Below are 15,598 nucleotides of genomic sequence, written 5' to 3'. Positions count from 1 at the left end.
AGTTGACATTGAAAAATCACGAAGTGGATTTTTGCCTTATCCCTGCTTATAGCGGAAAGGTCATGGATATGTAATCAGAGGACCCGCTTTTGAGTCCTTGGAGTTTTTGTTTTTTATTGCCGTCACTGTCATAGGACCCTGGACAAAGGTTTCTGGCTCTCTGAGCTTGAGGCTTTCTGTGAAATGAGTCTGTTGGACTAAAGAAATGATCTCTGGAGTGTCTTGTGGGTCTAAATACTATTCGTCAAAGAAAAGCTCCTCTACTGGGAGCTTTTCCGACCTTCACCTAAAGAGACTGTGATCAGACGTTTGCCAGGCTCCAGGTCATGGTGTGTCGAAGGCATGGGGGAACCGCTAATAATAGGTAGCATTCATAAAGCGCTTTAGGGTTTGCATTTTATCCTCATCACGGCCCTGCAAGGTGGACGCTATTAGGATCCCTGTTATACAGATTGAGGAAACTGGGGCAGGTGGAAGTTGAGTGACTTGCCCAGGGTCACTCAGCTAGGCGTTAGCTGTCCTAATAACGCAAGCCAGCGTTTCGCGGAAGTGCCTGGAAGAAGAGGTGGGGAGAGAAGTCCTAACGGAGAGACCCCCAACAGGCTAGGAAGGCGTGACTCGGGCCAATCACTCACCAGCCGCTAGGGGGCGAAGTGGACAGAGCGTCCGGCCTGAGACACTAACGGTGTGACCCTGGGCAAGTCGCTTAGCCCGGTTTGCCTCGTTTCCTCATCTGTAATGGGAGATGGAGAAAAAAAATGGCAAACCAGTGCAGTACCTCTGCCAAGAAAACCCCAAGTGGGGTAATGAGGGGTCCGACACGACCGAACAAAAAAAATCGGAAGGGGCGGCAGGGACTAGACGGCCTCTAGGAGGAGCCTTCCCGCGGCTTCAGGGCGGGCTAGGGAAGCGTCACTGCCAACCCTCTTTGAGGGGTACAGGACTCCCGGAAGCCGGGATACCCTGGGTAGCGGGTGTGAGGACGCTCAGACCGCCCTGCCAGTCCTGTGAGCAAGGGAAGGAGGTGACAGGCTGCAGGGGGCGGACCTGCCGCTTCGGTGGCGGGCCTTTGGAGGAGGGGACGAATCAGATAGCCGTAGGGAGTGGGACTAAGAAGAAGAGGACGAACCCAGCAAGCGTTAGGAGGTGGGGCTTGGAGGCGGGTCTGGGTAGGGAGCTTTTCCCGGCCTGGTGGCCCCGCCTCTTCCGGTTGAAGCGGCATTTGGGGAGTGGTGGCTGGGAGCTCCACGCGTGAGCCGCGTGGAAACCAGAGCGCGCGGTGGCGGTGGTTGCGGGCGGAGCTGCTCCGGCTATGTCTGCGTTTGCGACGTGGCAGTACTGCGGAGAGCCGGGCGAAGGGCAGAAGGCTGCCCTGGGTAAGCAGGGGCCGGGGGAGGCAGGGGCGCCCTCGTTCCAGTAACCCAGGGAAGTAAGAGCGGCTTCACCGCGTACCTGAGGGGGTGTGAGAAAGGTGCCTCCTGACAGCTGGAGCATCTGCCCTGTGTCTGTGCCAGTGCCAGCACCCACCGGGGCAGTGCTTCTGAGTGTCCGAGGCGGGATTTGAACGAGCTCTTCCGGCTCCAGTCCAGCACTGTCCACTGCACTCCCTAGTTGTCTAGGAAGAGAATGATGTAAGATGCTTGGAAAATATACGGTGGTGATAGATTGTGAGAGCCTTGAATGCCTAGATGGGTTTGAACTTCGTTCCGTGGAAGTCAGGCAGCCATTAAAACATTCTTCGTCTGTTGAAATCTCCCTCTTCAAGACCTAGCTCAGGTGCTTCCATCTCTGTGACACCATCCCTCATCTCCTCGATGTTCCTCGATCTGTCCTCTTTCCTCCCAGGCCTCTTTTCTTTTTCTTTTTTTGTTTATTTAATATATTTAGTTTTCAGTATTAATTTTCACAAGAGTTTGAATTATGAATTTTCTCCCCATTTCTACCCTACCCCCACTCCAAGATGGCATATATTCTGATTGCCCCGTTCCCCAGTCAACCCTCCCTTCTGTCACCCCATTCCTCCCCATCCCCTTTTCCCTTACTTTCTTATAGGGCAAGATGGATTTTTATGCCCCATTACCTGTATATCTTACTTCCTAGTTGCATGCAAAAACTTTTTTTTTTTGAACATCTTCTTTTAAAACTTTGAGTTCCAAATTCTCTCTTCTCTTCCCTCCCCACCCACCCTCCCTAAGAAGGCAAGCAATTCAACATAGGCCATTATGTGTATCATTATGCAAAACCCTTCCACAATACTCATGTTGTGAAAGACTAACTATATTTTGCTTCTTCCTATCCTACCACCCTTTATCCAATTTCCTCCCTTGACCTTGTCACTTTTCAAAAGTGTTTGCTTTTGATTACCTCCTCCCCCTATCTTTCCTCCCTTCTATGGTCCCCCCTTTTTTATCCCCTTCCTCCTTCTTTCCTATGGGGTAAGATACCCAATTGAGTGTGTATGTTATTCTTCAGATCAAATCAGATGAGAGCAAGATTCATTCCCCCTCACCTGCCCCCTCTTCCCTTCCAACAGAACTGCTTTTTCTTGCCACTTTTATGTGAGATAATTTACCCCATTCTGTCTCTCCCTTTCTCCCTCTCTCAATATATTCCTCTCTCATCCCTTGATTTTATTTTCTTTTAGGTATCCCTTCATATTCAACTCACCCTGTGCCCTCTGTCCATATACATATATATGTGTGTGTGTATATATGTGTATATATATATATATATATATAATATATATGTATGTATGTATGTATGTATATTCCCTTCAGCTACCCTAATACTGAGAAAGGTCTCATGAATTACACACATCATCTTTCCATGTAGGAATGTAAACAAAACAGTTCCACTTTAGTAAGTCCCTTATGATTTCTCTTTCTTGTTTACCTTTTCATGCTTCTCTTGATTCTTGTGTTTGAAAGTCAGATTTTCTATTCAGCTCTGGTCTTTTCACTGAGAAAGCTTGAAAGTCCTCTATTTTATTGAAAGTCTGTATTTTGCCTTGGAGCATTATACTCCGTTTTACTGGGTAGGTGATTCTTGGTTTTAATCCTAACTCCTTTGACCTCCAGAATATCATATTCCAAGCCCTTCGATCCCTTAATGTGGAAGCTGATAGATCTTGTGTTATCCTGATTGTATTTCCACAATACTCAAATTGTTTTCTTTTCTGGATGCTTGCAGTATTTTCTCCTTGATCTGGGAGCTATGGAATTTGGCAACAATATTCCTAGGAGTTTTCTTTTTGGGATCTTTTTGAGGAGGAAATCAGTGGATTCTTTCAATTTCTGTTTCACTCTCTGGCTCTAGAATATCAGGGCAGTTTTCCTTGATAATTTCTTGAAAGGTGATGTCTAGGCTCTTTTTTTGATCATGGCTTTCAGGTAGTCCAATAATTTTTAAATGATCTCTCCTGGATCTATTTTCCAGGTCAGTGGTTTTTCCAATGAGATATTTCACATTGTCTTCCATTTTTTCATTCCTTTGGTTCTGTTTTATAATATCTTGATTTCTTATAAAGTCACTAGCTTCCATCTAATTTTTAAAGTAGTATTTTCTTCAGTGGTCTTTTGGACCTCCTTTTCCATTTGGCTAATTCTGCCTTTCAAGGCATTCTTCTCCTCATTGGCTTTTTGGAGTTCTTTTGCCATTTGAGTTAGTCTATTTTTAAGGTGTCGTTTTCTTCAGTATTTTTTGGGTCTCCTTTAGCAAGTCATTGACCTGTTTTTCATGATTTTCTTGCATCACTCTCATTTCTCTTCCCAATTTTTCCTCTACTTCTCTAACTTGCTTTTCCGAATCCTTTTTGTGCTCTTCCATGGCCTGAGACCAGTCCATGTTTTTCTTGTAGGCTTTTGATGTAGGCTCTTTGACTTTGTTGACTTCTTCTGGCTGTATGTTTTGGTCTTCTTTGTCACCAAAGAAAGATTTCAAAGTCTGAGACTGAATCTGAGTCCGTTTTCGCTGCCTGGCCATGTTCCCAGCTAACTACTTGATCCTTGGGTTTTTCATTGGGGTATGACTGGTCGTAGAGAGTACTTTGTCCCAAGCTTGAGGGGCTGCGCTGTTGTTTTTAGAGCTATTGCTACACAGCAAACTCTGTCGCACCAGCACCTCCCCCAAGAATTGCCAACCTGGATCTGACTCAGATCTTCAGCAGGCTCTGCACTCCTGCTCTGATCTGCCACTTAATTCCTCCCACCAGGTGGGCCTGGGGCCGGAAGCAACTGCAGCTGTAGTTCTGTAGCTGCCCCACCTCCTCTGCCCCCGGGGCGGTGGCCTACCCCCAACTCCTTTCACTCTGTCCCCTGCAGCAGCTTTTCCCACTAACCTTCTCTGTTGTCTTTGGTGTTTGTGGGTTGAGAAGTCTGGTCACTGCCGCAGCTCACTGATTCAGGGCGCTAGGGCCTTTTCTGCCTGGCTCCCGGTCTGGTTGGTCCTGGCGCGGCTCACGCTGGGCTCTGCTCCGCTCCACTCCCAGCTCCGTGGGATAGACATTACTCAGCGACCATCCAGGCTGTCCTAGGCTGGATCCCCGCTTCCATCTGCTATTCTGTGGGTTCTGCAGTTCTAGAATTTGTTCAGAGCCATTTTTTGCAGGTGTTTGGAGGGACATGGGGGAGAGCTCACGCAAGTCCCTGCTGTCCAGGTGCCATCTTGGCTCTGCGCCGGCTCCCCCGTCCTTCCCCCCCCCCCCCCACCCCAGGCCTCTTTTTAACCCCCTCTATACACCTCACCGGATTCTAACTTGTATTAAAGATTAGCCCTGTTACTAGACTGCTGTTCTTAGTCCTCGTGTCTCCCCCTCAACTTCTCCAATGTCTTACAGGTCATATCAATAATTATTCAGACTTAAATATAAGAAATAGTTGTTAACTTGATTAATTGTGGCTCTAGTATTTGTGCCAGGATCTGCTGCTACATCTCTGAGACTAGATGGTGAAGGTTGGAGTTGATGGATTTGGCCGTATTGGGCCCCCAGTAACCAGGGTTGCTTTCACCTCGGCAGAGTGGGCGTAGTGACCCCTTCCTTGAGCTCAGCTATGTGGTTGTTATGGTCCAGAGTGAGACCTGGCAACCCTAGGAAAGAAAGGAAAGCTGGTGGTCCCTGGAAAAGCCGTTATTGCTATCTCCCAAGAGGGTGATCTCACCAATATTAAATGGGGAGTTGTTGGAGCTGAGTGTATAGTACAGTCTGCTTCTGTCTTTACCACAGTCCAAAAGGCCGGGGCTCACTTGAAGGGCAGAGCTACGGGGGTTATTATCTCTGCCCATTCTGCTGATGCCCCTTTGTGACAGGAGCGAACCATAAGAACTGTGATAATTCCATAAAGATGGTTAGTAATACCTCTTGTACTACCAACTACTTGGCCCCCTCAGCCAGGGTCATTCATGATAACTTAGGCGTTGCAGAAGGACTCATGACCACATTCCATGCCGTTACTGCTACCCAGAAAACAGTAGGTGGCCCCTCTGTCTGGCAAGCTGTGGCATGATGGGCCTGGTACAGCTCAAAACATTATCCTTACTACCATGGGTGCTGCTAAGACTGTAGGCAAAGCATCAGGCAAGATTCCAGCGGATCTGTTGTGAATCTGACAGCTGCCTGGAGAAACCAAACATGATGAGATCAAGAAAATGGTGAAATAAATGTCAGAGTCCTTTGAGGGACATCTTGGGCTACCTAGAGGACCAGCTTGTGACTTGTGACTCTCACAGCAGCACCCACTTTCCTGTGTTTAATTCAGGGAGTGGATATTGCCCTCACTGACCATTTTGTCAAGCATCTTTTCTGGTATGACAGTGAGTACGATTATAACACCCATGTAGTAGACCTCATGATCTCCACGGCCTCCAAGGTATAAAGTAGAAAGCACGGCTCTTCATCCCCAGCCAAAAGAAAATTTTCACCACTGGGGAGCCCATATCCCTAACCTATTTCCCTCTACTGTGTATCTCATGCCCCATACATAGTTTTTGCCCCAAGGTGCCCCTTTAATAGGGAGGAGAAGCTCTGAATCCTTTGTTGTAGACCATCAAGAAAGTTACCATGTGGAGGCAGAGCATTGCACCATACGGTGCAATGGATAGAGCATCAGCCTTGGAGTCAGGAGGACCAGAGTTCAAATGTGGCCTTGGACACTCACCCTGTTGTTTCAACAGTCTGGCTAGCAGCTTCTGTGGGGATGTAAGATCCACCAACAGCCAGCACCCAGAAAGCTGCCAACACACTGCAAAAGCACAGGTTCTTTTGATCTGCTTAACTAAGGAAAGCTACGTTAAGGGGTTGACAAGCTTACTTTAATTCAGCATACAAATACCATTCACTTAGTTCAGGGGAAAAAACCAGCACCCTGAACTTCAGAGCAAAATACAAGCAAAGTATAAACATGGACAGACCTTATCTGATTCAAATCCCAATACACAGTTACCAGAGTTTAACAAAGTCTCAGCAGCCAGGTTACAAGCTGGAGGGCTCTTAGCTACAGCTGTGCAGATCCACATCAACACCATTGCGAGTGAGAGCCCTGTGCAAATGGCTGTCTTCTTAAAGCATTTCAGATTTCATCAAATGTCATTTGAATGACCAGAACTTAGGCTCCTATGATTGGCTGTGGAGTTAGCACCTCCCCTCAGTTAGCCCCACCTTGGTTACCAATCCACAGCCACATAGGTTTTTTATACCTAATAGGGGTTTGGGCCTGGGGCTTAGCACCTAGTAAGACTCAATGAAATACACTGAATTACTCAAAGGAAACAAAAGCCAAACTCTTCAAGGGCACTGGTTGAACTAAGTGCTAAGAGCCCATTTTGCTTACCAACACACCTCTATGACCCTGGGCAAGTCACTTAACTGTGCTTGCCCTCCCTCATCCTCCCCCAAAAGAAATCACTACGTTCTGTGCAAAAAAAGTAAAATAAGTAAGTGAATTGATTATCTGAACTGTGAGGAAGAGTAAGCAGGTAGTGGTGTGAAGGATGGGTTAGAAGAGGGAGAATTCAAAATGTCCTTTCTCTTTTCCATCCATCTTTGCCATTTTTCTACTTCAGCTGGCATCAGAATTTCTCTCCTGTGGCCCATCTCAGTGCATTTAGCCTTCCGTAGCTAGGTGATACACCAGTGTTTATGTGTTGATAGGGTTTTTTTTTCTTTCTTCAATTGCTAGTCCCTCATCTTTCTCCCTTCTCCACTTCCCGTTCTCATTGTGGATATGCCATCTCTGTAAAATACACAATAACACCAGTAGCTCGTTTATATAGGTCTTTACAGTTTATATGTGGACTGGTTAGGGAGGATATTCTGAGGTATCCATATCTTATTTGACTACAGAGAATGATGCCACCTTCAATTTCCCCCTCCTACCTTTAGTTATTGTATTCTGGCTTGTTTTTCTTGTTTTCCACTCTTATTTTATCAGAGTACAGTTCTGTCATCAAACTTCCTTTATTTTTTGTCATCAGATTTCCCTTAGCCTCTCCCTCAGGACCTAGTTAAATATTTTAGAACCGCTGTGACCATCCCCTCATTCTTCATCTCCCATTATCCTCTCATTCTTTCTTGCCAAAACTAGTTTTGTCTGTTGTTACCTCTCACATGTAAAGGAAGGCTGGGTCTGGTAGGATTTGCTTTCTGTGACGTTCATACATACTGTAGTCCAGAATTGGGAATTCTCTTAGTGCCTCCCTCTTTTTAATACTGTGAATACACAGTTCTTTATCATTAATGTAATTTTTAAAAATCCACTCTATATTAGAGCCATTTCATTTATCGCCGTGTATTCTGTGTATTTATTACAGTTCAGTTTTCAAATGGGAAACTCCAGAATTCTGAAAATGTGAATTTTTCCTTATATAAGAGCAAAGATACCACTAACCCTAGGAAGAAGTTCAGAAGGATACTGGTAAGTTACTTTGTACTTCATTAGTTTCTGCAGGACTAGGTAAGATTGCCTTTTTTTCTAAGATGGTGTGTGCTTGGAAACGGTGCTGACTCAAAATGATAACAGTTTTGCTTCATGAGGGTCTGGGGGAAACTGATTAAAATACGCATAGGCTGTTTAAAATTCAATCAGCTAGCATTTTGTGCTTGACTCTGGTAGGTATTAGGGGCACAAAGATAAAAATTAAATAGTCCCTGACTTTAAAAAGTGCTTGTATACAACCAGAGGAGACATCACGTGCACATGTAAGTATATACGTAGTCATGTGGGGAGCGGGGAAGATGCACCAACATCTGGGAGTAGGAAGTGAAGATCAAGAAAGGCCTCATGGGAGGTGGTCTTGCTTGCATTGATCAGAGTTCTGATGTCTCTTGTGTTGTTTTCCTTTATGTTGTTGTGATCATTCTGTAAATTGTTCTCTTGGCTTTGTATCATTTTATTCAAGTTATAGGATTATAGATTTAGAGCCGTAAGGAAACCTCAACGGCCATCATGTCTAACCCCTTATCTTTTACAGATAAGGAAACTGAGGCATAAAAAGGGTAGATGAGTGATTTCTCCAGAGTCACAGTGTCTAAGGTGGGATTTGAACCCACCTTTCTTAACTGAGTCTATTTTCCTGTCCACTGCTCCATGCCGTTTTCCCAAGTTCCTTTGACCTTTTCATAATCATTATTTCTTACGGCACGCTATTATCCCATTACATTCACATACTACACTTTGTTCAGTCACTCCTAGTATATAGGCACCTACTCTGTTTCTGTTTTTAACACAAAAAAATTGCTGCAGATAGAAAATATGCAGAAGCATGGAAAGACTGGTATCAATTTGTGTGATGCAGAATGAAGCTATCAGAAGTTGGATAATAATATTAACAGTGACTATAGTGCAGAAAGAAAGACCAAAAAAGGTGAAACCGAATTCTGTACAGTTATAATGTCCAAGATTGACCTTAGAGGAGAGTTGGGAAAACTTACTTCCCTCTCTCCTTCCCAGTGGTCTGTGACAATAGGTGAGGAACATTGCATATACTGTCAGACTCAATTGATGTGTATCATTTTGATAAACTACTTTCCTCCCCCCTTTTTTCCCTTTTATCGAAAGGGATTGCTTGCTTAATGGATAGTAGAGGTCAGATAGATAAATTCAGAAATAAAGGTGATGTAAAAGCAAAATGACTATCCAATTTGGAACTTAGCCCAAAGGGTTATAAAACTGTGCATACCCTTTGATCCAGAAATACCACTGACTATGCCAAAGAGATCAAAACAAAGAGGAAAGGACCTATTTGTACAAAAATATAGCAGCTCTTTTTGTGGTGGCTAAGAATTGGAAATTGAGGGGGTGCCCTTAATTGGGGAGTGGCTGAACAAGTTGTGGTATGTGATTATAATGGAATATAAGAATTTCTTATAAGAAATGATAAGCAGGATGATTTCAGAAAAACTTGGAAAGACTTACATGTACCGATGCAGAGTGAAGTGAGCATAACCAGGAGAACATTGTATTCAGTAATAGCAGTATTGTACAATGAGCAACTATGAATGACTTAGCCATTCTCAGTAATACAATGATCCAAGACAGTCCCAAAGGACTCATGATGAAAAATACTTTCTGCCTCCAGAGACAGAACTTAGGACATCTGAATACAGACTGAAGCTTGCTTGCTTCTTTCCTTTCCTTTCTAGTTTTCTTCCACAAAATGACTAATATGGGAATATTAATAATAATGGTTACATGTGTTAACCTATATCAGATTGCTTACCGCTTCAGGGAGGGGTGATCAGAGGGAAGGAGGGACAAAATTTGAAATACAAGACAAAAAAAAGTTAAAATTGTTTTCATATGTAATAGGGAAAGATAAAACATTATTTAAAAAAATGTTGCTACCAGTATTTTTGTATACACAGTAAAACTTTACCTCGCTGACATTCATTGGGCATATGTGCCCAGTAGAGGCATTGCTGAGTCAGAGGGTATGTACAGTTAGTGATTTTTCTGGCATAATTCCAAATTGTTTTCCAGAGTGGTTGGACCAGTTCACTCTTTCGCTAACACTGGATTAATGTTCTTGTCTTACCATAGCCCCTTAGCCATTTATTGTTTTGGTCTTTTGTCATCTTTTCCAGTCTGATCTATTAGAGGCAGAACCTTAGTTATTTTACTTTAGCATTTCTCTTATTAGTGATTTTAAGCATTTATTTAACCAGCTGACTGACTCATTCCTGCTTGTCAACAACTCCTTTGAAAGTTGCCTATTCAAATTCTTTAGCCACTTATCTATTTATGTCTTTCAAATTTCATCTTATTGGATTGGTCCCACTGTTCCAAACTTCTGAGCTCTTTTTGGCTCATGATTCTGAGATGTTAGTAATGAGCTTCATTGATTTCTAAAATTTTATTTATTTATTTAGCTATTTATTTATTTTGGTAAACCTTGTTATCAGTCTATGGTTTGGTTTTTTTGTTTGGTTGTTTTGTTTTTTTGGTTAAAAAAGCCATGAAAACTGTCACTTGGCCCCATGGCCACAGCCTAATTAAGGCACGTAATTCAGTGACTTTCTGGTGAATTTATAAATTCTAGGCAAATAATCTGGATTATTCAGTCACAGTGTATGTATGGTTTGGCTTTTGTTTTGTTTTGCTGTACCTACTTTTCAAATTTCCTGGGCACTTTATCAAGCCTTCCCTTGGCTTTTATTTAGTGCATGTAGACTTTGAATATATGATATTAATATAGTCAGTTTTTAGTTATCTTCTCTGATGGAGGGGAACAGAGACATATATATATATTCCATATAGATATAAATATAGATGTATAGCTAGCATTGAGCAGTGTCATTTGTATTTGAAGAAGGATGTCTGATCTGGGAATTAATACAGATGCAAACAAAATCATCACCCTGTATTGTGACTATGGAAGAGAAGATAAGCCCAGAGTTCTTGAGCTGACTAGCCCGAAATGAACAGGCCTCTACCTAAGCTCCTCAGCTTATCTCTCCCTAGCCCTAGTTAGCACAAATGAGGCAAGAGTTAAGGCTCAAAATATCTGTGCCCAAAGAAAATGTTTATTTCCAGGCCTCAGTTATTAGAAGTAAGAATTATCTCTAAAATAAAATATTAGTCCTGTCCTAATGACTTTGCTGATGCTTAAAGAACAGATCCTATCTTGATTCTCTCTGCCTTTGGATGGAGAGGTGATGGACTTGGGGAGGAATGAGACCAACATTTTCTGACATGGCCAATAGGGGAATTTGCTTTGTTACAGGGGTTTGATTCTTCCTGTTCTTCACTTTGGGGGCAGCGGGTAGAGCACTTGAGAGTGTGGGGCTAAGTGATCGGATTGCCATTTTACAGCCATGTCCAGTACTGAAGTTTATCAACATAGTCTTTTATTTGGTGTTCCCAATAAAAAAAGGAATTTTTTTTTTAAAGGAAAAAGATTGTATGTTGATAACCTACAGTACTGAAAATGATCAAGAGCTGATGGTCTAAAAAAAATTCTGTAACTTGAAAAAAATTAGTCTTTATTCAGTTGTGTCTGACTCTTTGTCGACCCTATTTGAGGTTTTCTTAGCAAAGATGCCAGAGTGGTTTGCCATTTCCTTCTCCAGCTCATTTTACAGGTAAGGAAACTGAGGCAAACAGGGTGAAGTCCAGGGTCACATAGCTACTAAGCGTCCGAGGCCAGATTTGAACTCAGGTCTTCCTGATTCCAGTCCTGGTGCTCTATCCACTGTGCTGCTTACCTGCCCTAAAAAAAAAAGTTTTTATCTGACATTTCATCTGACAATATTTGTTTCTTGAATTCTAGAAATGACTTTAGAGAGAATTGACTTGGCTTTCCTGAAGGCTTTTCTTTATAATAGAAAACATGTTGTATGCTTAGATTCTCAACCTTGCTTAAATGTCATCATCATCTTGGATAAAAAAAAAAACAAAAACAAAGGTAAAAGGTATTGTGGATGCCATAGCCTCTCAGCTGGTTCAGTAGGGGGTGGGGGCGAGGGGGTGCAGAACTGAAACGAGCCACCAGGGGTCAGTGTAGCCTCAGTAAGAACTATGGTTCTTGAACAGGCATTAACAATTGTTTTTTTTTTTTTAAATACCAGCTCATAATTGAACTCATCAGTTAAGTCAAATGCCTTTCTTTATTGCCAGATTTAAATTTTTATGATACTGTCAGATGTGGTTTGTGGATCACTTTTACTGAAGTTTAAAATATATTTTATCATCCGATAAATATTAGATGCTAAAGTGTTACTATGGATTACCCAGCAGACACAAGGTTATCATTCGGATCAGAGACTGATAATGCGTGCTATGGGTGCTATTATTATCCTGAAAATTGATTTTGACTTACAGTTTATTTTTAAAGGAAATAGTTCAACTGTCTTAAAGGCAAGGGACCTCGAAGGCCCCGATCTCCAGGCTTTCGACGTCCCGTTCTTGTCTAACAGCGTCTAATCCTGTCTCTACAGTGTTGGGTCAACTTAGGAAAGAAGATAAAACAATGACAGACACCTTTTAGATACTGAGAATGAAATAATTTCTCTTTTTTCATCATTTCTTAGGCTGCTGAAACAGACAGACTTTCCTATGTAGGAAACAACTTTGGTTCTGGAGCACTGAAATGCAACCATTTGTGCAGGTGTGAAAGGATGCTGGGGCTTGTTGGGGTGTTGTTTGTGGAAGGTGGGGGGAAGGGATTCTACTCGCCTTCCGTGGTTCAGAGAGCTGGATGCTTAGTGCTATGGGAAAAATCTCACTAATTGGTATCTTGTGATAAACTCTGCCAGAGCTAGCTTAAAGTTTGACTTTGCACTGTGAAAGAAGGTTTTAAATGAATTTGGAGGGACGACTTTAAATGTCTGTCAAAGTGGACTCTTCAGAACCTCTGTAGGAAGTTGTCCAAGGCTCAGTGTGTGCAAAAATAAAAACTGCCTTTCTTTTCTGTAATGTTTTATTGATGCTTTTTAAAACACCACAGTCATTTCCCAATATCCATCCCTATCCCCATCGTGGAACTGCTTCTTATAACAAAGAAAAACATTTAAATAAAGCAAACTGCCGCATCTTGACAGCACAATTCATTCGGTACCCCACCTCTCTCTCGGTGCGTGGTCTTCCGTCCTTTAAAGCTTCAGTTAAAATCAAATTCCTATGAACTTTCCCCTCTTTAGTTCAGATAGTTAAATAATGATGCTATTGTATTTTTGCACATACATAGAGAAGATTCACAGAGTATTTATGCAGCTTGTTTTAGCGTAAATTCTGAATACTTATGAATGGAAAGAATACTCAATACAAGATATAGAAATGTGAAAAAAATTATTAATATGTTAATGTTGGTTTTATTTTATTTTGGCAGGTACTTTGTTGGTGTTTTGAATAATGACTCTGGCCAAATGGAAATATATGATGCTGAATTGTTTAATATGCAACCAGTGTTTTCAGGTATGTTCTTTTAGAAGCTTTTATGTGTTTTTGGCTCAGTATATGTCTTGCTTGACTTTTAAGTTTAAGTCATTCATTTTAAAAAGGTGAAATTATGCCAGTTTTCATTTCAGTGGTAATATTTTGGAAATGCATTGTTTAGTGATTCATTTGAAAAGTTATTTACACAGATTTTGTAGTGAAAATAACAAGAAGAGATTTTGAGGTGATTATCTCTAAGGTTCATCCATTTTTTACTACTCTACACAACCTGAATGGGAATGAGTGTAGGAACTTTGTTAGTGGGTAATGGAGGTTGAAAAATAACTTAAAAGTTAATTTGCCTCCTTCCACTGGTCTGTCCTAGTGGAGGTGACGCCCCTTTCTCGGGAGAATTGAATAAATACTTTCTGTTCTTCCCTGAGACTCCTCTTTATTTTATGAATTTTCATATTATATTTGTAAGAGTCTTGTACCCCACACAGCTTTTTAAGAGAAATTATTTGAATTGGAAAGTATTTTTTTAGAAACTTAGTATATTGTGGCTTTCTTTTACAAATAACAAAATATTCAAACAATAGAAGATTTGTGTCTTTTGAAAAGAAGAATTTACATAAAGGAACAGCTGGGCCACCTAGGGCAGTACTTTATATTGTTGTCTTTTAAAAAATGATTTACTATAAACTTAACATTGAATAGCAGTAATTTTATACCTATTTACATTTTAATTAATTTGTTTGAATGGATTTGATGCCTACTTTTTTTTTCTGCCTTCTCCAACCATTAAGTTGCTAAGTAGAATATTTTTTGCTATTAGGTAAAATCATAGACTACATTTAACTCATTGTTGATGTAGAAAACAGCTTGAAATAGGTGCTTATGGTGGCAATATGAATGAAATTATGGTAATTGTAATAGAAGGGAAAGCCTTACAATTTGCTTTTCTTTCTGCAGATGACTTGAAAGATAATGAAACAACATTAGGAAATCAGGCCAAATCTTACAGAGATCAGGTAAGTACACTGAACCTCTGATATGGACAGGAAGCTGTTAAGGGGCTTCCCAGCCTGGACAGAGAACTCAGATTCCTCAACAGCTATTTCCAGATTATTTTATTATCAATTTAGATTCCATAACCTGGAGTTAGTGTAGGCCTACTGTAGAAAGGTTATCTCCTTTTTTTTAACAGTGTATTCTCTTATCCTCAGCCCCCCAAAATTAATGCCTCTGCACTTAAGAGTTTAAAATTCAGCAAAATTTAACAGTGTAAAAGGTGCTGAGAAGATGCAGACTTGATGGAGTTCTTGCCCAGTCACTGAAATCTTGTTTGAGTTGTCATTGCTCTGGAGACAAGAGTTTCACGGAGTCTTGTATTTTAATGATGCTAGTATATATCGTGATTGTCACAGTCCTTTGTCCCAGTGAGAGGAGGTAGGGGGCAGGTAAATTTTATTTATCTGTATGTTTTAAAATCTTAATGTTTAATAAGTTATGCAACAAAAAGCACTTTCTCTTATAATAGCAATTGCAATTAACACTTTAAAGTGTTACTCATCCCTTATTGTGGGTGTGCATGTGCACATGCGCATGTGAACATATTCTCTATGATCATGTGATCTAATCAAGTTTGCAAACAATTCTCCTAATTCTGCTTTTCCTACTTTGCATTATTGCATATTGGCATTCTTTATGACTTGGTAGCATTTCATGTCATTAGTATATTACTGTCTGTTTAGCCAGGCTCCAAATGTTGAACATTAAGATTATTTCTAGATTTTTGCTATTAGTTTTGCTGTGAAAATCATTATAAAAAGGGTCTTTTTTTCCTTTTTGATGATTTCCTACTTATATTCCTATTTGTGGGAATATTGTATCAAAAGAGTCTGAAGACTAATTTTTAAGCATATTGAGAATAGTGTACCTGTTTGCATTTCCACCCACCACGCACCAGCCCTGTACCCATCCCCTCATAGCCCTGCCAATATTGACTTTTTAAAATTTCTATATATTTTTGTTAGCATACTTATTTTAGCTCACTTTTCTTATTTATGTTTGTCTTAGAGTTAAACATAATGCATTATTTAGTATCTAGTATCTAGTATAAGTGCTAGGAAAAACCTAGAGTTTTCATGAGACACAGTACCTCCCGTCAAGGAGCATGCAGTCTAGCGGGGGAAAGGAGACCAGTACAGATGGCTGTAGTAAACCACGTTTTG

At 41.3% G+C, this 15,598-nt stretch overlaps 1 protein-coding gene across 1 annotated transcript in view; it reads left to right on the top strand.

Annotated features, from left to right (window-relative positions):
- Positions 1–1,208: 1,208 nt before the first annotated feature.
- POLR1E (RNA polymerase I subunit E) overlaps positions 1,209–15,598 on the top strand; it is a 30,107-nt gene continuing 15,717 nt past the window's right edge. The window contains exons 1-5 of the mRNA XM_036742242.1: positions 1,209–1,376; positions 7,804–7,907; positions 12,521–12,597; positions 13,318–13,403; positions 14,337–14,395. Of these exons, the coding sequence (XP_036598137.1) occupies positions 1,313–1,376; positions 7,804–7,907; positions 12,521–12,597; positions 13,318–13,403; positions 14,337–14,395 (390 nt within the window). The 5' untranslated portion in view covers positions 1,209–1,312. The remainder of the gene's footprint in view (positions 1,377–7,803; positions 7,908–12,520; positions 12,598–13,317; positions 13,404–14,336; positions 14,396–15,598) is intronic.

The sequence above is a fragment of the Trichosurus vulpecula genome, chromosome 1, assembly GCF_011100635.1.
Source record: "Trichosurus vulpecula isolate mTriVul1 chromosome 1, mTriVul1.pri, whole genome shotgun sequence".
In the NCBI taxonomy this organism is placed as follows: domain Eukaryota; kingdom Metazoa; phylum Chordata; class Mammalia; order Diprotodontia; family Phalangeridae; genus Trichosurus; species Trichosurus vulpecula.
This window is presented reverse-complemented; position numbering and strand designations above follow the sequence as displayed.